Source organism: Epinephelus moara, chromosome 14, assembly GCF_006386435.1.
Source record: "Epinephelus moara isolate mb chromosome 14, YSFRI_EMoa_1.0, whole genome shotgun sequence".
Classification (NCBI taxonomy): domain Eukaryota; kingdom Metazoa; phylum Chordata; class Actinopteri; order Perciformes; family Serranidae; genus Epinephelus; species Epinephelus moara.
The window spans coordinates 24,916,113-24,939,135 of NC_065519.1; the positions used below are offsets into that span (position 1 = coordinate 24,916,113).

General features: G+C 41.5%; 1 protein-coding gene across 5 annotated transcripts in view; it reads right to left on the bottom strand.

The window, feature by feature from the left end:
• The window catches only part of LOC126401041 (AT-rich interactive domain-containing protein 1B-like), a 192,237-nt gene that overhangs the window by 150,966 nt on the left and 18,248 nt on the right, over positions 1-23,023 (bottom strand). For all 5 annotated transcript variants that reach the window (XM_050062087.1, XM_050062089.1, XM_050062088.1 and 2 more), the window contains exon 2: positions 16,081-16,284. In XM_050062087.1, coding sequence (XP_049918044.1) covers positions 16,081-16,284 — 204 coding nt within the window. The remainder of the gene's footprint in view (positions 1-16,080; positions 16,285-23,023) is intronic.

Here is a 23,023-nt window from a genome sequence, read left to right on the forward strand (position 1 = left end):
GAGCTAAGCAGAGCAACCACCCCAACCCCTACACTCACACACACACACACACACACACACACACACACACACACACACACAGATATACACACTGACAGGCATGACAGGCACACACACGGGCACCGCTTCAGCATTAGCATGCTATCATGCTAGCAGGCCATCGCAGACCACAGAAGTGCAAGCTTAAAATAAAAAAGACATAAAGAACGGGTTACAAGTAATAAAGCATCAGACGACCTAAAAAAAGAGCGAAAACAGAAAAGAAAGCAACATAAAACATGATACAGACACGTGAAGAGATCCAGAGATGGTGGCAAAGGAAAATGTTTAGAGAGACAGAGATGGAGAGATAGAGGCAGAGGGGAGATAGAGGAGAGGTGTTACAGACGGAGATACTTAAAGGGATGGATAAAGCGATGTTTCACATGATAAAGACAGGGAGAGACAGATAAAGACGTGATGCAGACAGAGCAATATGTGGAGAGAAAGGGGCGACACAGGCAAGTGTAAAAGAGAAGCAGAGGAAGAAGAGTCTTCGAGGAGGGATGGGGGTAATGTGAAATAATGATGAAGACGAATGGAGAGAGGATGAAAAAGTGAAAGAGCTTCAGCGGTGCTTCAAGTTCTTTTATGCTCACATAATATGAGGAACGTTATGGGAGAGGCAGGGTGGAGAGACAGAGACAGATAGACAGGTAGATAATATAGATCCCACTGCTCAGATTGAATCATGTATACTCAAAAAATGAAGAAGAAAAAAAAACCTTTAATTTTGTTTGTCTGATATTTTTGAGTGTGCTGTTGATACACACATTTGTCCCACAATGTAATACACAAAAGAAAAGGAGGCGATACTCACAGCTACGAAAACATGTAAACAAATCGGAGGAGGTGGTAAGCAGTTCAGGAAAGCTCGAGATAACAAATACAAAATGTAAAATATTTAAAAATCATTTCATTTCATTAAGCCACAGCTTGAGACGTCTGACAGTGCTTATATTATACAGTTACTGATGGTATGAAACAGAAAAGCATATTGACAAAATTACTGCACTAAACAGTGTACCATAAATATTGTATATAATATATAACGTATACAATACAATGGATTTGGGACACACCAACTGTTTTCCATAAGTTACATGAGGAGTTTTTGCACCAGCCAGAAAGAAGGAGCTAATCAATGACTGTGTTTACATGCATACTTATATTCCACTATTACTGTAAATATGACTATACTTTGAATTTCATTATTATTATAGTATGCTGTTAACATGACTCCATTTGGATATTCCGAATTATACCTGATTCTGAATGTAGCATTTTCCGATTAAGACGTGGGATATGCCGGTATAATGCAGGTTTTAGGAGCATTTTTTGGACATGTATAGAGCACACTGAGAATACGCATCTCAACCCTGGTATTTAATTGGAAGGAGATACACACCTACTTTTAAACATTAGGAAAGACTGGGATATCATCAGGTTCTTGGATATGCCCGGACATTGCCGCAACTTTTTCAAAAACGGCGGTTAAAGGAATGAAAGTAGGGAGGCTGTGTCTGCACGGTCAAGCAAGTCACACCACCAGTGAAAAACTTACAAGAAAATAGCACAAGTGGCTCTAGTGGTTCCACTTTCCCATATTTTGATGCGACAAACAACATATTAGGGCACATTAATCAGAGTATGCACGACTGCATGTACACGGGAATATCGTGGAATGTTCATTTTCGTTAGCCATGTCAACAGCTTAGTAGGAATATTGACTTTTTCGGAAAACAGGAAACAACCAGAATATTTTGTGCATGTAAACGCGGTCCGTCAAATGACCTGTTTAGAGTCACAAGTCCATATTGCATGGTAAAAGTATACAGTGCAGTATTTTATGCACTACGTATTTATTTTCACAGTACACTGTTTTAGTAGTTACAAATAGAAATCGACATACTTAAACATTTTTGTTCAACTTGAAATGATACACTACAAGACTGATGCTGTCAGATGTCATTCAAACTCTAACTTTTTGATTTCGCCATGACAATGTAAAAGCAAAGACTTTATTTTGTTGTTTGTTTTCTGAGATGTTTCTAGAGTCATCTCACCGCCCCCCAAAATTTGTTCTCACTTTTGACAGACTGAGCAGCTCCTCAATTTCCTGTGTGCATTGCCTTGTGGTACAATGGTACCCATCAACAGCAAACTCAAAAATAAATAAGTTAGTATGCATACTGACATGTTTGAGTATATTTAATTACACAGCTCTGGTGTCAAGACCGAGAAAACACATTGCTGTTTGACACCCTTGATCTATACAAATGGAAACGACCAAACAGGCAGTTAATAATAAAACTAACAAATAATCCAATGTCCCCGCAGTGATGGTAGGACACGCTGATGAAAAGAAATGATAACATGTCAGCACTATATTATATTTATATCCTGCACAGAAACTGATGGATGCAGTAATACCCTATACCTACTTTGCTAGCATTAGCATACATTACACTAAAAGCCCAACGTCATCGATTCAAACTGACATTTTAATATATATAATCCCGTCCAAGTTTCATTAAATAACTTGGCACCAAGCTAAACACGTCTTTTATTACTTGAACTTAATCATACAAGGATAGATATTGATCAAGAACTGTTGTTGTGGCACGTTAGGTGTGTTTGTCTCAATGGCAGCCATTTTTCTTCCAAGTCTTCAACAATGGTCCCAAATTACTTATGTAAGGTTCGTCATGGGGCAGAAAGAGGCCAGGAGGTTTGAACATAAGCACAAAGAACTGTAGGGTTAGTTATTGCACCTACAACCGGACAAATGCTCTTTTAAAATAATATTATGTGTGCATTGCAGCATCACTGGAGGGATGGATGTGAATATGCAAAAGCTGGATACATTAAAATAATTACATTTCTAAACAGAATGCAAAATGAAACAGTTTTTTTTTCCATATTCAGACTCTCCAGCAGTTCAGTAAATCTAAAAGCTACTTAAAGGCATATAATCAAAGGAAATTTCAGCAAGAGAGCGCAGCGGGGAAACAGTGAGGGAGAAATGGCGGTGTTGACGGATCTGTCAGTCAAAAGAATTAAAAGGTATACCGGTATCAAAATAACTCTGACAACTGTGGCAGTTGCCTCATCTATTTCTCTAAAGCTTATTTGCCATAAGTGGCTGAAGCATTTATGCAACTGTAGAATATTTCAGCTGACCTGCAGCTTTCCTTTTCCTCTCGCTGTCTGATCGATCACACCTTAAAATCTCCACCTGTGGATAAAGCCTTATTTTTAAAATAGTTTAGATATCCAGAAGTGAAATAAACCCAACAAGAAAAAAAAAGAGTCTTTAGATATAAGAACTGGGGGGATTTAGACAAAGACTATACATCAAATTTACAGTGTGTTAGTGTTGGTGAAACAAATGTACCCTGAAATGTTTTTGACAGTAGTGATATTTTAAGATGAAGCTAAAGAATTTATCTACTCAAAAGGAAAAGTGATAATAAATGTTTCCCTTATATAAGTCTTGCCATTGTTTGGTCATTTATTTTTACCATTATTATTTCTTTGGGAAAAATATCTGTAGAAGATCTGACTAGTATCACTTAGTACCTGTTTCTTTTGTTTGTCTTCTTTTTAAATTTTCATTTGTATTCTATGGATCCTGATGTATACAATTTGTCTCATTTAAAGACTTTTTTTTGCTTTGTTTTTTTATAAATGAGTGATATGAGATTTGTCTCAGTTGTTTGACACCTAGCTTCCCTTTATGATTGGTTGTCGCATCCTGTGGCTTTGGTACGAAGATGCTTTTGTTTCACGCTGTGAACTTGATGCCCGACAACAAACCATGAACAAAGTATTGCACCTTTAATTCACTTATAATGAGGGAACTTTCTCTTTTTGCTTGATGTCAATTTTCTACACATCTGCCTACTGGTTAGACAACACTTTGTTTAAATCAAAGAAAATGAGTAAAAATACTACAATAAGCTTTTTAATGTAGTTTATGTCAAGGTGTTTAAACCTTGCGCACACTTTGCAGCAACAGAAGTTTTTGGAAGACAGTTTCTACATTAGTCCAGTCTAAAATCACAGGGCGCATGAGCTGTTGCTAAAGTCTGTGACTGGAAATATGAATATCAACTCTCCTTATTTTGTAACACACAAAGTTGACATCAAAAGAAACACATTTCACGTCTGAGCTGAGCTTGCGCAGCCGACAAGAGGTTATCATTACACTCAGGACCAAAACAAATCAACCAGCTTCTTCAGCTCCGTGTGGTGATAAGATCAGCCGCTCATAGCCAATACCACGTGCACTCTTGTATACAGAATGAGACGGGCGCAGCATCTTGGTTTGTGAATTGCAGGCGAAGGTGAGTCCCTTAATGAAATGTGAGGCTTCAGAGGGACGGATCGGCATCAACAGGCTCATGATTAAACATAAGGGAAAGAAAAGGGGATGCATCATCATGCTCGTCATCGTCCTCGCATCTCTCTCACCCCCTCCCAAGGTGAGGGCGCTCTCCGTCGCTCTATACCTCTCTTTGATCTCTCTTTCTCTCGCTCCTCCCCCTCCTCATACATCGGGAGGCCCTTGACACCTCAAGGAATGAGCTGCCCTTGGAGGACCGAGAGAAAGAGTGAGGGACAGGAGGAGTGATATACAGGCCTCTCAATCGTGACGTGCCGGTAACCTGAACCTAGACACTACACATCAAGCCGAGACTAAATATAAAAACATAGAAACACCGTCACACTCAGGCAACAAAGAAAAACAAGGTTGCAGATGAATTTGGTCGTTTTTTTTTGTTTTTTTTTGTATGAAGCATGGTGCACTTCATATACCGCAGGTTTTTATTCCCAAATGAAAACACAAGCCTGTCTATTCAAAGATTGTGACTTATCGACCTGGTGATAACATCAACATCGCTCTGACGGCGAGTGAAAGCGAGCAGATAGTGTAGCTATCGACTGTTAGACACACAGGCGTGTTTTTCTATATTTTCATCTCGGATCCCTTTTCTGAAGACTGCCAAACGTTGCTCTCTGCCCCCTGTCTGTCTTTCTTTATTTTTCCCTCTCTCTAATTCTCTGTTTCTGCTCACATCAATTGATGGCTGGCTGCGACTAGCGATGCCTGTGTTGTTCCAAGCAGAGCCGTAATGGAGACATTTGGAGAGGCAGAGCAGGGCAGGTTAATGCTCTCTGTAATGTGTGTGTGAACAGCGATTTATTTTTTCTTTCTTTTTTTTTTTTTTTGCGAGAGGCTCTGGGCCCCGTGCCACCGGCTCCAAATGTTTTTCCCCTACTAAACTCCTGACCCCAATCTGTGGCCAAGAAAGACAGAAGAGAGAGGGGAAATTGAGAAAGAGGGAGAGAAAAAAAAGCAAATGTGATTCATTGGGGGGGTCAAACTGGATCTGAATGAGAGAGGAAAAAGAGTGCAGATGCTGAAACTGAAGGAGTTTTCGCAGGCTTTCCCAAGGAAAGAATGTGAGAGAGACTGGTAAATAGATAATTGATCACCTGAAATGTTTCTCAACACAGAATTTCTCAATGTTTATATTGGAAATTCAGCGCTGGGAAGGCTACCTAATACCAGATCTAACTCAAACTAAATTCTACCTTGACAGATAGAAAATAATCATCATTAAATTACAAAGGGGAGAAGAAGGAAAGAAGGCTCGCGACACATGTAAACACCACAATTCAGCACAAAATAGCCCTGAAATGTCTTTCAGATCAATCATTCCGGCACATGGCGGCATTTTTCACCGCTCGCTGTGATGACAGGCTCGAACTTGTGTAGGAGTCATGTCAATTACATCTGAACAGGGAGGAGGGAGGGAGGGACGGGGGCTTCTAGTTGAAACACGCTTGTTCACCATTAGCGGTCGACATCAGCGCAGGAGATTATACTCGTATTTTACATCTCCTGCTGCGAGGCTGTCTTTCTCAGATGCTAACGCTCTGAGGTGCTGCTGTGTTAAGCGACAGTGACACTATAGATTGGCGGGTTCCTTCAGGTCAGTGCGGATACTGTACGCTGTGTTAGAGATGAATCAGATGTTGGAGAAGAGAGGATGAACCTAGAACCTGACAAAAACTAATGCGGTCTCACACAACAGTCCTGCAGTAAATCCTGCCTTTATGAAGGTTATAACATTTTGTTTTTGTTCAAACTGTTATGAGGTGTTGATTCAACTACTAACTGATAAAGGCCCAAACGCGCTGGAAGCCATAATTGACGTGCCTCGTTTGACACGCGTCAATTGATGCTCCATGGCGCACTGCAGGCATCAGATTTGAAATGCCAGCACCAAAGAACCTGCAGTCTTTCAGGAACAGGTCGTTATTTAGCGTGAAAATGTTGTACATAACAGATACTCCCATTCATTTCCTATACATTCCTATTTGAGTAACATTACATGAAATTCCAACACTAGAGAATCAGCAGCATTTTGGGAAAAGTTCACCCCCAGAATTATTGAGAGATTAATTAAGGAAACCTCGCAAATTTCAGACCAATCGTACCAAAGAAATGCTACTTCTACTGAGTTGAATAAAACATTTATGACTCCAAATGTTCATAAACTATAGACTTCAGATCATTTATTACCACTGATAAACTTTATAAAGATGATTATATTGCTTTCAAACAGTACTTTGCCATAGGAATCATTGCAACACGCGCTCCCTCGAGGTGCATTCAGATCTCGTTGGACAGGAACAACTCTGCACAATAATTGCAACTGCGGGAAAACAGATTCGGTTACTGGGTTGTCATTTGACGCTCCGAAATCAAAACACGATTGGAGTAGGGGCACCAAAGTAGTTTGACGTGCCTTGTAATGCTTTTGGTGTATGTTCAGCCACTTAAAACAATAGGTGTAATATACAGTTCAACAGCACAACAAACTGCAGCCTCCAAAATTACTATAAAATCAATAAAACCCTTCTCTAGTTATAACTAGGTGTACCTAATAAACTGGCAACTAGGTGTTTATAAGTAACCATTATTAATCTATGGTCATGTCGGCAGCTTTGCTAGAAATATTATGGTGTTTCCCTCAAAAAGAGAGAAACAAGGGAGGAAGCACACAGCATTGTATGATCACTAAATAACACAACAGATAACATACACAGCATCAAGTTGCCATATTGACCCAAAAGATCTATAAACCGTATCAGCCTGAATATGACATGATGTTTCACACTTAAACATTCAGCACTTTCTCTCTGTGTCTGTCTCCTTCCTCAGGTCATTGTGAAGAAAAACAGTAGTTACCTGAATGCATCTTAACCTTTCCAAATTGTTCATGATTGGTTAAAACAATCCACAAGTTCATGATGATTCTCTTGAGATGATTTTAATATTGAAAGGCTACAATATGTTTATTGTTATATTTTATTAAGAGATTATTTATTGTATTTATCTTCCTGGATTTAGCGCTTATCTTGAAAGGTGTTGCAAAAGAATTCAGAGCGACTCATATTCAAGTCACTACAGAATGTTAGACGTACTTTGAATTTCGACTCCATAGTCTCTATAACTGGGCTCTGTCTTCATCTTCTCTTCTCATACCAATCTAACACCAAATGGATGGATGTGAGCGATACACAGAGGCTGAATTGAGGTAACACCTTGATCATGCCAATCTATGCCTTCTCAGATCTGTTTTCAAATGTTGATGGCGTGTCACGTCTCTGCACTTCTCCGCTCCACAAATGAAGCCCAGAAACTGAGATGCCGGAGCAGACTTGACCTGCGTAAAAATCTATCTCTAATCTGAAAGAAAAACAGAGATGAATTCTCGGTGAGCCAATTAGAGCAGCGACTAATCCCCTAGTAACTCGGCAAAGACGTAAAGCATCCCTTGCTTTCCTCTCTCTTCCTCGCTCCCTCTGTTTCGCTCCACTTTCATCTCCCTGCTCTTTTATCTTATCAATAGGCACATATAGAGCGCTGCAGACACAGAGCGCCGAGCCTGGATCTTTCAAAAAACACTCCGTTTGTGACGTTTTACACCGATTGCCTGCATTCAACACTAAATTATATTAAATTCCGACATCACTTCACCTGCCTATGCGAGAATGATGGAGTTTGCAGCTCATACAACTAATGCAAGAGCAAGAAAAAAACTGACAGCTGGGTTTGTAATTCCACTAATGGCTCACAAAAGTATAATCCACTGGGTCGTATCATATATATCACAGTTTAGTTTTATACATTACGTGCATGTCATGCTTGTCCTGAGTGGACACAAAATTTACTAATGCATGTCCCACTCTGTGTTTTGCTATCTTCCTTTATGTTAGATCTAGTATACACACTTGATATAATTGATAGTGTCGCTTCAACTGTGTCTTTGAAACGGGAGGGGTTTTCTCCCCCCTTTCCAGTTAATGGCCACGTAGCATCGTCTCCACGTGGCGTCTGATTGGCTGAGAGCCACTCCACAGCAGCGGGGTAATAAAAGTTACAAATGAGAGCAGGCTATTAGAGCCATTGACGTGCGTAGGCTAGCTTGCTAATTAATTGATCCTGAAACTTCATCTATTCTATAGCCAGAGAGGAACCCTTAATTAATCAGCCTTTCCATATCGTTGTCCTCCTTTCTTTCAATCCTTTTCTCTCTCCTCCTTTAACCCCTCCCTCCGTCTCTCTCTCTCCTCCTAATGTCTTTTTTAATTGTGAGGTGAAAATGCCCAGGGTCCCACGGGCTGGCATGGAGTGCAGGTTCTGGAGTTGTGGAGGAGATAGAAGAAAGAAAGTGTGCGTTGTGCGGGTGTGCATCTGCATGGCTGAGATGTGTACTTTGAACAGCGAGCCTCCGGTGTTTCAAGAGCCTTTCAAAAAGGGAGGGGCGTGACGAGGCTGGAGTGGTCCCCTTTGTACCCTCACCCCTCCTCTCCCTCCATCTTTCCTGGCAGAGGGGCTGATTTATTGGGGCTTCCCAGCCATCCGTCAGAGCCAGAAGCGCTGGCTGCATTAACCCCAGAGACAACCCCGGCACCCGGGGCCCCTAAGTGCTTCCAAGTGGCCCTCACTCTCCCCACTGGTGAGGAACCCCCCCACCCAGGCTCAATCGATGTCGTAAATTACCCATCTAACTCCCTAAAGTCGATAGCCCACAAGATGATGTTTGGACAGACAAGGATTTTTACAGCTTTTTGTTTTAATGGAAACTTAAAAGCCCAATCACTATTTTTTGGCCGTGGCGAGTATACTCACAAATTAAGTTTTAATTATCAGCATTCTGTGTGTTTTTCATCTGGTAACAACTCTGAGTCTGATGTTTACAAACTTAACTTGTTGGCTCTTGTCATTCTTGTTAGGTATTAAGAGACCTGTCAATCAATAAGTCTTTTTCATGGGAGACATTTTATCACAGTAGGAAGAGCACAGGTGTAAATAACAAAAATAACAACAGCTGAATTCCATTTAGCTGCTTCAGTTTCCTTGCTCCTTTTTCACAGCACACATTTTAACTTGTCACAGCAGAAAAAAAACTCAGGTGTTACAAATGAGTGTCTCAGTAAGCCATGACACTGACAGCGAACCAGTATGCGCGATACCAGGATCTTGAAACTGAAGCAACTAAATGGAATCCAGCCATCATTCATTTTAACATGTTAAAGTGTCTTCTGTGCAACAGGCCTATTCTGTTACAATACCACAAGACAGAAAATATATAAATGAAATTATTATTTTTATTATCTAACAATTCAGTTCAAATAGAAGCTTCACTGAGTACCGACAACTATTTCCAGAAAGCAATAAAATGCACAATTGACAGTTGCATGACAATGGTTTTTATTTTAGTGGTTTCAGCTGTTTTGAAAACCACTGTAAATCATGTTGCATTGCAGAAATTAAACACATGAAGTGAATAAAAACAAAAGCAGAAGAGCCATCTTGAAATGTTGCTTATTATTTAGGAATGTACACATCTTGCTGAGTTGAATACAACGTCTTCACAGAGTAAAGATGTATTATTTTTCTGTTCTTTCTTCTTGTTATTTGCCCGCCAATCGTTACTGAATAAGGATGATTCCTGAACAATAAATTTTTAAAAGAGAGTGTGACTTGATAAAAGCCGTGAAGGACAGCAGGCGTGTTGTGAAGGGGTGTTGTGGTTTGTATGGACCAAGCAGGCGGCGGGGTCAGCCACATTTCCACTTGACTTTAAATGCTTGGCTTCTATTAAGTTGGCCCAGTGTGTAAGGAACAAACAGCCAACACTGGTAATGGTTTCTGCCTGACTCCTTGACACATTCAACCCCCCTACCACACGCACGCACACACACACATACACACACACACACACGCACACCTTGCTTTTTCTATTTCTCCCTCTCTTTCATTTTCCAGGATAACCTTTTTTTTCCTCCTGCTCTTTCTCCCACTCCATCACCCCTCCCCTCTTTTCACATCAAACACTAATGTTTCCTTCAAATTCCTTTTCCTCTTTGTCTGCCAACTTTGAAAATCACAGGAAATTACGCTAAGAATTGGCAAGGTTTTTTTCTTCTTCTTCTTTTTTCTTTTTTTTTTGCTTTCAACTTCCAAAACAGACGCTTTTCTCGTGTGGCCTGTCATCCCCAAGACACCCGCCTCCTTATTCTACTTCCTCCTCTTCCTCTTCTTATTTTTTCTTCCTCTGCTGATATGTTTGTTCTGGCTCCCATCACTCCTGTCTCTGTCTGTCACAGGCATGCATGCAGACGCGGCATGACGCTAACTACACCTAATGCAAGTTCTAGGCTTATTTGCTGCAGGCTGGTAGGAAAGGTTTTTTTTTTTCTCTCTGAGACATCAACAGTGAGATCAGTGTCTGTGCATGCCTCCTATGGCTGGATCAAGGAAAGGAGGCCATGAGCAGAGTACCTAATTGGTAGTGAACTGCTCTGTTAAGAATGTGTCGGAGAGTGTGTGAGAGTGCATGTACGATTGCATCAACACGTGAGCAGGTGTACTGTCTGTGCAAGCATGTACTGTATGTGAGTGAAGAGACGGAGAGAGCTCCAGACATTAGGCTTGAGGGCCTGAACTGGTAAACAAGGTCCCCCAGAAACAATGACTCAACCTGGACTGAAGGGTCACACATCGCCTCCGGGTTACACACGCAGTGAGTACCTTTACATGTACACCAATAACTCTACCGCTGTAAACAACCAGATTAAAGTAACAGCACAGTCACAGTGTTTGTATGAACTATAGGAGAGGTCTTTGTGTAAGCTCTTAGCTCCCTGCACAAGCTCATTCTTATATATATATATAACTGTGTCAATACAGCATGTAGGTGTTAATGTGTTTATGCATGTAAATGTCATGGTGCGGATATCACATCTTTTTCATAACTGTGTATTTTAAGGTGGAGACAAATATACAGAAATAATAATAGATAGCTGAGCTGACATGATTTCTGGGTACAGACATGCCACAGAAATTCAAAACATTGTCCAGCTCTGAAGAATCCAGCTCTGGGAATCAAGTTATACTTATTCTGGTTATAACGTCAGAGTCTTTTCACACACACACACACACACACACACACACACACACACACACACACACACACACACAAACAAAAATCTAGCAACGCAGTGTTTTGCTTTGTTTGTTTTGTGTTTGTCATCTCAGATTTCTGACTCCACCCCAAAACAATAGAGGTAAATAGAATTCTGTTTGTGGTGCTCAAAGCATCAAACAATGGTATATTGTCCCTGGTACTCTGGATAATCACCGACCCTGCTGTCAACAATTTTCATAGGGACTATCTTTTTAGTGGAAAGTAGTTCAAATAAAAACTGTTTACAGGGAGGTCTCTGGATTGTCTTGAGTAACAGGAACACAAATTGTGGATATAGATGTTGCCTTTGGGCTTTTTTATTTTTTGGTTTGTTTATCTTTATTATTTTGGGGGCATTTTATGCTTTTATTAGATAGCAACAGCAGAGAGATGGCAGAAAAAGAGGGTAGAGATGAAACAGCGTGAAAATTCCATATCAGAATGAAAGCAACCAAAATGATCACAGATATCAGTATCATCATAGAAGTAATATAGTAAAATAATGTCATAGCCAATATCTTATGTAAACAAATAAAAAAACATATAAAATGTACATTAATCAACATTAAAGATAGACTGTCTTTAAAATGCTTGCTTGACTGTGTCGCTGGTCAAGAGGACAAGGAAACAGTAGCATCACTGGGTTTGCCTGCTGTACGCCCACTCAAGGGAATAGTGGAACAAATCCGCAAACCGAGCGCTAAACAGGAAGTCGGCCATTTGGCTACACTCAGCTTAGACGCTGTAGGTCTCTGGTGCACCTGCTCTACAGGTCTCACAATGTGGACGCCCTGAGTAATTTCATAATGTGGAAACTGAGCTTTTTTGTAATTCATGCACCACTGAGCAACTTTCGGGGCCCCGCCTCCAACTCTGTATCCAGGTCTCACACTACATCCATGTGCTAGACAGTAGTTACCGTGAGTTTTTCAAAGTGCGGTAATCAAACACAGATTAAACAATTAAAAATTGTAACAGTAATACTAATCATCAGGAATTTTACCAGTTTATTGTGTAACCAGTAACAATTTAATCCCTAACAGAGGGACAAAGAGATGCAACAAAAGCCCCTGGCTTTGAACAGGTGATGTTGTGTTTCATAGTTGCCTAAACTATGGGGTGACCTACAATTTTTAAACACTGTGAGCACCAGAGACAAAATTCAAGTCATCTAGTGTACTAGGGTGGTGGTCAGATGTTTCAAAACCTAAACAAAGATTACAAAACCTATTATATGGCAAGATATCATACAGGTAAGTGACAAAATAATAATGTACCCTTAGATTAAAAAATGAAATACCAATAATTGGAGTGCTGCTCTTATCAGGTGCAATCAAAATGATTGTAAGTGCATTCATAACATATATCCAAGCTGTTACAAAGATTACTTTTGACACTGTGCGTGTGCGCGTCTTATAAAAGGACAGAGGTGAGCCCCTACACACCCAATACCTCTGCTGGATGAAATGTATGTATTGCAGTGGAGTTCTTATTTAATATGAGTGGGGCTTAATTTTAGCAGGATTTAATCATAATAATGAAAGGCAGTCAAAGAGGACCTTTTGTTCCTCTGCTAAAACCCCCTACACACACTTTAACACACGCACACACACTCTCAGTCCTGGGGAAATCACAGAGACAGACGTACATGCATATCTTTGTTGACGTCACGTTGCCTGGCAACATCCCAGCATGCTTGGCTGTGACAAGCTGAGGTCTCAACCCTGAAGCGCAATGCATCATGGGGGATTGTGTGTGCTGCGTCTTACATCACCCACAATCCCCCCTTGCTGATGCAGCCACAGTCAAGATGGTGAGAATGTTCTTTGCAGCTGATCCTGGGGCAGTTTTATAACATCTGAGGGTTAAGGAAGAGGGTGGGGTGGCTGATTTCTCCTCCTCCAGACACAGCTGCAATCATGTCCGTCTTAACGGCATTTGGTGCATCTTTTGATATGTAATTAATAGTCACTTTAAGACTTGGTATACAGTATATTTTGCAGTACACATCTGGGGCATTCATTTTTAGCCCTCCCTGATCAGACCCCTGACCGCTTTTCTGTAGGTGAGGCTCATTACGCTCATCTGAGAGTGTGGAATTAAACCTCCTCCTCCGAACTCATTACTGTGAGCTAGATTTCACCGGCTGCAGATAGGCAATGCGGTGGTGCTGCTTTTAAAGCCAGAGCCAGATAATTAGAAACTTTAGAAGCGCATTTCCCATGGCTATAGCCAGAGTGAACAACTAATTCTATTTGAACTAATTACGTTCCATAGCGCTACGTTCGGGCTATGTAATACGCCCGAGGATTTCATCACAAATCAGTAGCAGGGATGTATTTTTGTGAGTCTTACTGACAGTACGTCATTATGCATTGGCACTTCTCTTACTTCACGTGTGCACCCCCACTCACTCCCCAACTGTGTGTATTTCATGTTGCAAACCCCCTGAACAGGCTCAATAATGCTCGTTTTGGGTGTGTGTGTTGACATCATCAAAATGCGTCAAATTGGGTTGAGACCTGCAGCTTGGGTAATGGAGTCTAAGATGAAGGCTTCCTGTTAGGACTGCAGAGCACAGTGTGACCAGTGAGACAAAATTAATTATGTCTGATAGAGTAAATTAGTGGTTTAGCATGATACCTGAAACTTCTTTGGCAATTCATGGTGATATAACCTAACTTTTTTTATTTGTAATTGCTGGTATAATAAGTTCTGGCTTCAGCCTACACCTTTTCAATATTTGCTTTAATCTGTTTTTGACATTAACTGTTAATTTTTTGTAGCTTTTAAGCTGTTTATCTATTTATTTATTGAAACTAAAATATAAAAAAAATAAGATAAATTCAATTTTTAAATATTATTATCATTATTATTATTATTATGATATTGTTATACACCCATAATCAACTGCTGTAATTTTTTGACATTAACTCATTATTTTGGAGCTTTTTAAGATATTTATTTATCTATTTATTTATTCTAACTTAAAGACCAAAATAAAGATACATTTAATTAAAATTTTCATATATTTTTTATATTATTATTAATGATAGTAAAAACATACATGACAAACAACATGAAAAGATATAAATATAATTTTGACATTAATGCTCCCCCAAAGCCACAAAACACTTCAAATAACTGTTGCTGTATAATTTTCTATTCCCCATACACTGATCTTCATTTGTAAAAACAGTGTCGTAACCCTTTTAATCGTCGTGCACATTTCAGTACACCTATTTCTTCATATCATTTCTATCTCCACATGATGTTTTCTTTAAAAAATACAACATATATCTTCATTGAATAAGGTGTAAGAGTCTATCTGCATATAAATACACGAGCATCACACACCAGTTTTCTCTGCTACTGCTGTATGCAGATTTGTACGATATTTTTAAGACAATGTAGGAAGTCTGTCTGTCAGTCCATCTGTGTTTCTCTCCTTCTCTTTCTATCTCTGTGGTCTTGCTATGTGTGGAAGCTCGCTCGCTCCAATAAGAGGTGTCCAAGTCCAGACCAACAGACCAGGCTGACTAAATATAGCAGGCTGTGACAGCAGGGGACACTCCCCCCTTCTCCCGCTGTGGCGCTCAGTACTGCTGTTTCACTTCAAACTACACTGATGGAACTAGATTGCCATAAAAACACACACAAAGAAGAAGTTTGCTTCGTGCCAAAAATGTGGGACACACACATCCTTCACGCAAACACATACATACAGTACACGCAGATTAATACACATGCATACTTTCTCTGTATCTCTCCCTCCAACACACACACACACACACACACACACACACACCCATCCAGTCCAAATGGGATTTACTTAAGACTCAATAAAGCAGACAGAAGCACTATTGTCTCCAACACAGGCCTATTGTGTCGCACAGAGAGACTGTGACGTGGGTCGGCTGTGCTGCGTCTATGTTTACTACACAGAGAGCATTCCACTACACACACACACACACACACACACACATACAATTAAAGAGACATGCATACAAAACATCAAACAAGCATGCACACACACATATACAGTAGAGAAGCATATAGAAATACATAATCAAGCATTCAAGCACTCAATCAAACAAGCATGAAGTATGAACATGCTTACACACATACCACGCATAGCCCCCACCCACACACACACACACACACACACACAAACACACAGCATTAAACCCATCTCGCTCCAGTGGGAGTCTAAGGGGAAACTGAGTGATGAACAGGAGTGACACCACCACATGCCAGGGTGTGAGATGTGCTGCCTGGTATTTTAGGCTGCGTCTCAAATTGAACATGCCAAGCCTTCGGGGGAAAATCGCTAGAAGAATGTTCACTGCGAGAAGCAAATGTCCCACAGCAATATCGCTTATACCAGCTACAAAACCTGGATCAGCACCGCAGAGGGGCCTGACTCATTCATGAATCACACTGAGATGCGCATGTACAAAAGACGTAGCGTTGGGGTTTGTTGACATACCTGCTGCTGAGGATACTGCATCCCTCCCATACCCATTTGGCCCCTCCCCTGCATGCTCATTGGATATCTGTGAGGAGGAGGCGATGTGTATGGCTGGCTAGGAGGGTAGGGCCCGCCCCCTGGCTGCTGTGGGGTGGAGTAGGGGTTGTTGGCCATGCTGTAGAGCTGCGAGCGCTTCATAGCCATGAAGTCCATGGAGGACACCTGTAGAAGAAAAGAGGGATTAATGATATGTCAAGAGCATTTCATTTACAATGGTGTATCGTGATTGGTTGAGGATAGTTCAAATGTATTCATCCGTATGCCAAGTTGGACAGAAGTCCACTTAGTGCACACACTCCAAACCACAGCCATCATTGATTTATCTTATAATTGCACAGCCAGCGGAAGCCTTAAATTAATGTCTACAGGTCATAAATGAGCTACAAATGGAATTAAGTAAGCAAAGATGTTTATTGCATAGCTATCAGTAGCAAACTTTGCTGGACGAGGGCCAAAATATAATGATTTAATTAAAACCTGAAGCCTGTATCTTTGTTTTAATGTCTGAAAGGGTTTTAAAAGTGTTGTAAATGTTGTTTAAAACGATGGGAAGCAATAGCAATAAAAACTCTATGGCCTTGTTCCCACAACCACAGCCCAGCGGTGCCAGTAATCGCCGTACAGCGTTCACTCTCACTTGCTCGTTTTTGCATGTTGCTGCCTGCAGAAAACTGGCAGAAATACTGATAATTACATTTCAGTTTATGCTCTCCTGAATTCACGTAAGAGAACAGGTAAGGAGGTTGAGAGTCTGGCAGGGATTCAGACTTTGCATGACAATTGTGACAAGGCATTTCAAGTTCGCAAGTTTGAACCCCGGGAGAGAATTCAGGGCAGTGAAGCAGTCAAAAGTACCGGCTCTCCAAAGCTACACCTTGGGAGCTAGCGTCTTATATGAACACAAAACAAAATCAAAGAGAAGAAAGAGAAGGTGTCAAGGGCGATTTATTCCATTGTAAGTATTTCAGAGCCTTTTTAGAGGTTGTTTGGGGTCTCAGTGAGCCATTGGAAAATTCCGGTACAGTGCGTCAGGCTAATGCTAATCCGTCACCCGTAGCGGCGTGTTTGTCTGTCTGCCGGGCAGATAATGTGGACTTCTTCTATCTTCCCTCTCTCCTCTCATGCTTTCTCCCTTTTGTCTCCGCCGTGTAGGATCATGTGTGATTTATGACATTTTGTTCCTACTGTTTCTTACACACACACACACACACACACACACACACACACACTTTCACTTCTCCTCTCTCATCTCCAACTAACCCCCTCCTCCCCCTCCTCCTCCTCCTCCTCCTCCTTCACCACCACCACCACCAGCTCCCTCCTCAGTTCCCTCTCCTCTTCCCAACTCAATATCACCTCGTCTAGTGTAGAGGAGAAATTGCCGTTGCCTCATATTGCCAGGCTAATATCAAGAAGACATGTCAGGGGATGGGAGCACTTTATTCAGCAGGTTACGTGCGGACGGTTACGGCGCTCTAGCTTTAAAGTGGTTTTGTCTACTGAGGCATGTGCGTGGAGTACATTGGACTATTTCACAGAGTGCGAAAGAAGAGAAGAGAGAGGAAGAGAGAGAGAGAGAGAGAGAGAGAGAGAGAGAGAGAGAGAGAGAGAGTGTGTTTGGGTAGCCACGGAGAGAGAGGAATGAGTACTCTTGGGTGTCTAAAAGTTATTTCACAGCATGGCGTTGTATGTGGGTGTGTGTGAGGAGAGAAGGTTATCCTGCAAAGGTCTGCATCACCAGGATTTCGAGAGCCTAATCCTAAGAAAGAGGGAGAAAAAGCCTTTTTGCTACACGTGTGTAGAAGTCCTGTGCTCTTTACTTTGCCCTCCTCACATATGAAACAAAAAATAAGTAAAGCATTCCCTAAGACGCCAAAGCTGAAGTCACCGAGTGCACCAGCAGCACTGATGTAAAATGAAATATTTAACCACCGGACAAAACTGACACCTCATCTGACAAAATGATTGCCAGCATTAGAGTAAAACACATTAGGGAATAATTAAAGTTATGAGCCATTGTGGTGTAAAACCAGTTTAAAAATGCTTTTGATAGAAAAATCATTTGTATTTTTTTAAATTCTGATGGATGAACTTCAAGTTCAAAAGGCAAAGTCGGTTCTGGATTGGACTTTTTTGGAGAGAGAGACCTTGAATCATCACATTATTTGTCTCGGCTCCTTATTGCTCAGTAAGATGATGAAGAGCCTGACTGAACAGGAACGAGAGTGATCTAATAACTTAATTCAGAATGCAGCTAAAATAGATTTAGTCCTCCAGTGTGTCTGAGCAGAGCATTATACAGAGTTAAAAGGAGAGATTTGTTTAAGAGTATTTTTTGATGTGCTAAAACTGACTCTGGTCATATGTTTCTAATGTAGCCATAATGGTTTTTTTTGCTCGAGTGGAGGGCGACACGTGACCTGCCTTAATGTTTGTACACTCAGAACACGCCACAAGCCAGACACACACACACACACACACACACACACACACACACACAGGTCCGCTAAGCGATATCTGCAGCGAAAGGGCGACGCTCTCCAGTTTCTGAAAATCCAGGGCACTGTGCCACCCGTGATATGGGACACACACCCCCTCCCAAGCTCCATCCAGTTCACCAATCCATCTCAAGAGGTCCTCCGTTTGCCAAAAATGCTGAGCGCAACACAAGTAAATCCCCTCACATGGCTGCCAAGTGTAAACACACGCTTGCAAAAAAAAACAAAAAAAAAAAAACCTTTAACTGCTGCACTTAGAAAGGCACTGGACACAGAAAACAACTTCAGAGTTTTGGGAGAGGGGAAGTGGACGCTCGATTAAACACACACACACACACATGCACAGAAATGTGTATTAGCAGAATCTTGGCTCTCGCTGTTGATCTCTCTCTCGCTCTCTCGCACACTTGTGGGAAATTCTTAAATAAAACAGCCACAATAAAAGGATATAGAGCTATCTAATACATTGGTCCATCTTCCACACATGGCATTATCCACACCTGTCCACGGAGGCAAAAAAAATGAGTATTCTCCGCCTCCCCAAACGGAGTCCTCATATCTGCTCTCATGACAAGTTCCACTAAATGAGATTTCAGCCCACTGCAGCCTTTTCCTAGAGATATGCCCACCATTTCCCTCACACCACCAGGCATAAAAAAAACGACAACAATTCTTGACAAATTGAAACATTATTTTTTTTCCTTCCCTCGGAGAAATGGCTGTACTTAGGAAAAAAATTATGAATATGACACGAAGTGAATCGTGTCTGTGCCAGGAGGGACAGCAGATAAAAAACTAGAGGGAATACGCAGAAATTGTTTTTTATTTTCTTCAAATGTGTTTTTCACTTTTGTTCATCTGGGCATGCCATTCAATGGAGGAGGGGGAGGAGGCACGGGAGACAATAGTAATTCAACTGCTAAATTTAAAATTCAATTTATGAACTCCTCTCCAGCGCTCTGACTCTCGTGAGCTTTTTTTTTTTTTTTTTTTTTTTGGAAAACAAAGCCATTAAAACAGAACATGGGTGAAATTACTGTGGGGTGAAACCTGCTAAATTGCTTTTCTGAGCTCAATCGACAACATTTTTATGTTGCAAAAAAATGATTTTATTCCTCCTCGCTTTAATGTGCTAAGTTGTTAATCAGAAAGAGACAAAATGCTCGACACAAAAGGCTCGGATATGTGGATTATGAGACACACACTGGGATCAAACAAACATAAAACAATATTGGTAAATGGTTATTATTCCAATTTCATTTTGAATGCGGGAATTATTTTTATAAAAAAATCCTCTGATTTATCAGCCATGGCGAATGAGCATGTTCGAACAGGGCTTACATACACACACATATACACACACTCACTTACACACTGTGTCCCTGTGGCTATTGCTACCCTTGTCCTTCACACCAGATGACCAAATCATCACCTGTCTGCATCAGCCCTTCATTTCAGTTATTTACTATCCACACGCACACACACAGAGGATACAGTGACAGGGACAGGCTCACCCACTTAGCAGGTGTAGTAACAATACAGTGGGATCAGTGTTGCCAGATAGCAGCCTTCAGGGCTGTAGTGTTTCCACTAAAATCCTGTTTTTGTCTGATTCAAACAGCTTGGTTGTCTTCACAGAACCAACACTGCAATAAAAGCATCCTTTCATATGTTCTTTATGGACTACAAGCTGCTTTATTGAGCGACGGCTACTTCAGAAATTGTTTGAACCTCAAAAGAGCAGTTCAGTGAACTATTATGATCCATTATATCACCTAGTGGTTTAATACTGTCTAGAACAACAGATTTCTTCCTGCTGGATAGGCAACAGTTCCTAAAAGAAAACACCTCATGAGCGGCTACAGTGAGTATATTGGTGCTCTAAAGCTCACTGTACTTAGCTGTCTGGATACTCCTGAGTCTTCAGTGTGATGTACTGTGCAGAAATAGCAGGATTCATATTTTTCAACTATCATATTATAAAACCTATTCCACACTCACATGGCGCAAATTAGTGCCTAGTGAAAATGCTTCTAAATATCACCACAGCCGAACGCATCAAACCTGATTGTGTATGAAAATTAGCCCCAAGATGCCTTTTTGGTATTGATTATCTTCTCTTTTCCTTGGAAGGACTACTGCTGAATGCCTTCTTTTATACCTGTCTAATGAATCCATTTTAGCCTTGTGTGTGTATTTGTGAGGAGAAACAAATAAGGATAATTATTGTCAACGGATCCTCTTTATCCTCTGTGCCGCGTTTGTCTCTGGAGAATCAACATGCTGCAGCCAGAGCCGGTTGGTCTGCTGGGACAATCGGCCTTGTCTTTTATGTGTTTTATTTATACCATGCAGCAGAGCACTCTCCAATTCCTATTACACTGCAGGGCCCGGCGATGCCTCGGCCTCCAGAACAAAGCTCCGCATTTCAGGCTTGAAACCCTGTGCATTTGGGCCTGCTGTTTCAAACACACACACACAAAAAAAATAGAAAGGCTGGAAAAGAGAAAAGATGGGAGAGGAGGAGAGGGGGAGAGAGAAAGACGAGAAGAGAGACTGCAGCAGTGGGCGAGTACAGATCGAGTTCCATATTAATGTGTGCAAATTCCCCCGCTCCTGCTGACTAAGATTAGAAAAATTAATTTCATGGATGCAGAGACAATACTGATGTCATCAAGCGGAGAGGAGAGGAGCAGCGCGCTGTTAACTCCTCCCTGCCCGGCCTCCATGAGGAATAGATCACTCTTTAGTATCGCTCCATCGCTTCATTTCACTGCCAGGATTCAAGCAAGTTAACTTACACTAAACGCAGACAACAACACACAATACTTAGCCTCGACAGATCACTCCTATCGTGTTACCTCATCCTAAAAACACAACTTATTGTGTGAGTGTGTAGTGAAGTAGCTGAGCTGTGTGCATGGTACTGTTCCCATGTGACTTCTGCATCGCTAAGAGGACCAGATTCAGTGAATTATGTCTCGAAACACAATCTCATCCTGCATCTCAGCACGCACGCCTTGTTAGTAAAAAAGTCTCGTAATGAATGACAGTGTGAAGAGTAGCACTGGTCCGCGGGGAGCTGGGCAGAGCCAAATTGCCTTTCCTCGGCCCAATATGCCTGGATGGCACAGGCAGCAAGGCATGAAGGCTGGCTAGCAAAGAGAAGCATGAAATTATCTGAGGAGAGAGAGGTGCAAGGGAGTGACAGCCGTAAAGGAGACGAGGGGAAAACGCATTCGTACACACTGTATGTTTAGCAATGACGCCGCGAGTTGAGAAAGAAAGGCAGACAGAGAGAAGCCAGATAAGAGGCTGCTGTTATGCGGCCGAGCGGCGTGCTTTTGTGTTTGGCGCAATGCACATAATTGCTCTCTCTCCTGTGTCGTCCTCGGAGCTGTTGATCGGTGTGCCCTCTGTGTTTGACACCAATATTTATACCACACACAAACACATGCTCACACACACATCGGGGTACTCAGAAACACACCCGCCCCCTTCCAATCCCCCCCTCCCATGTGCATGAGGAAAAGTTGCCGAGCGTTCGGTTCGTCACGGCCAGCACAAAGACGTCATTAAGTGAGGGGAGGAGGGGGGATGGAAGAGAAGAGGGAAGAGGGGAAGGGAGGGAGCAGGAGAAGGAGAGAGGCTGCTTCATCTGTCTCAAGTGAGATTGGGGTCGCGGGGTCACCCGAGCCCTTTTCCTTCCCCAAGACTGAGAGCTAAAGAAGCAGCAGGGACAGAAAAAAAGAGGAGAAAACCTCAATGACAAAACGAGATGCGGCTGACATGCCTGCGACACGCCATTAGAGAATGAAAACAAATAAAATGCAATCGTCTGCAAACAGTAGAGGAAACACGTGTGGAGGAACACAGACTGCAAATTTGCCAGTCAAATCTCCTGCCAGGATGCAGTTTTCCAAGACAGAATTCATTCAGATTTCCACTGTATAACAAGGAGTAGGCTCAAGGATAAAAAAGATAAAACTGCACAGGTTCTAGTAACAGCAAAAAGCGTTTTTTTTTTTCCAGGGGACATTTTGTTGTGTTTTTCAAGTCTGGTCAGAGATCAAAATTCTTCATTCTCTTCTCTTCTAACACGTTTTTTTCATGTGCTGAGCATGTGTTTTTAAATCATCTGACAAACTTTGCTACAAATCAGCAGTGTTTCCCCTTGAAAAAGTTTCTTGCTGGGTAGAAAATCCATTGAAAAGCCTCTAGGTAAGACTGGTACGACTATTGCTTTGAAACCGATGCAAATTAAATGCTTTCAGGAAATAGGGAAGGCACCTCTTGCAGCGCTGCTCGCCTATTTTCATAGAATCTGTTTATGATGTGGAGGAGGGAGAGCCTTGTTACATTCCCGGTCTTTTCTTGTCTCTCAGTCCTATGTGTTTCCTGCC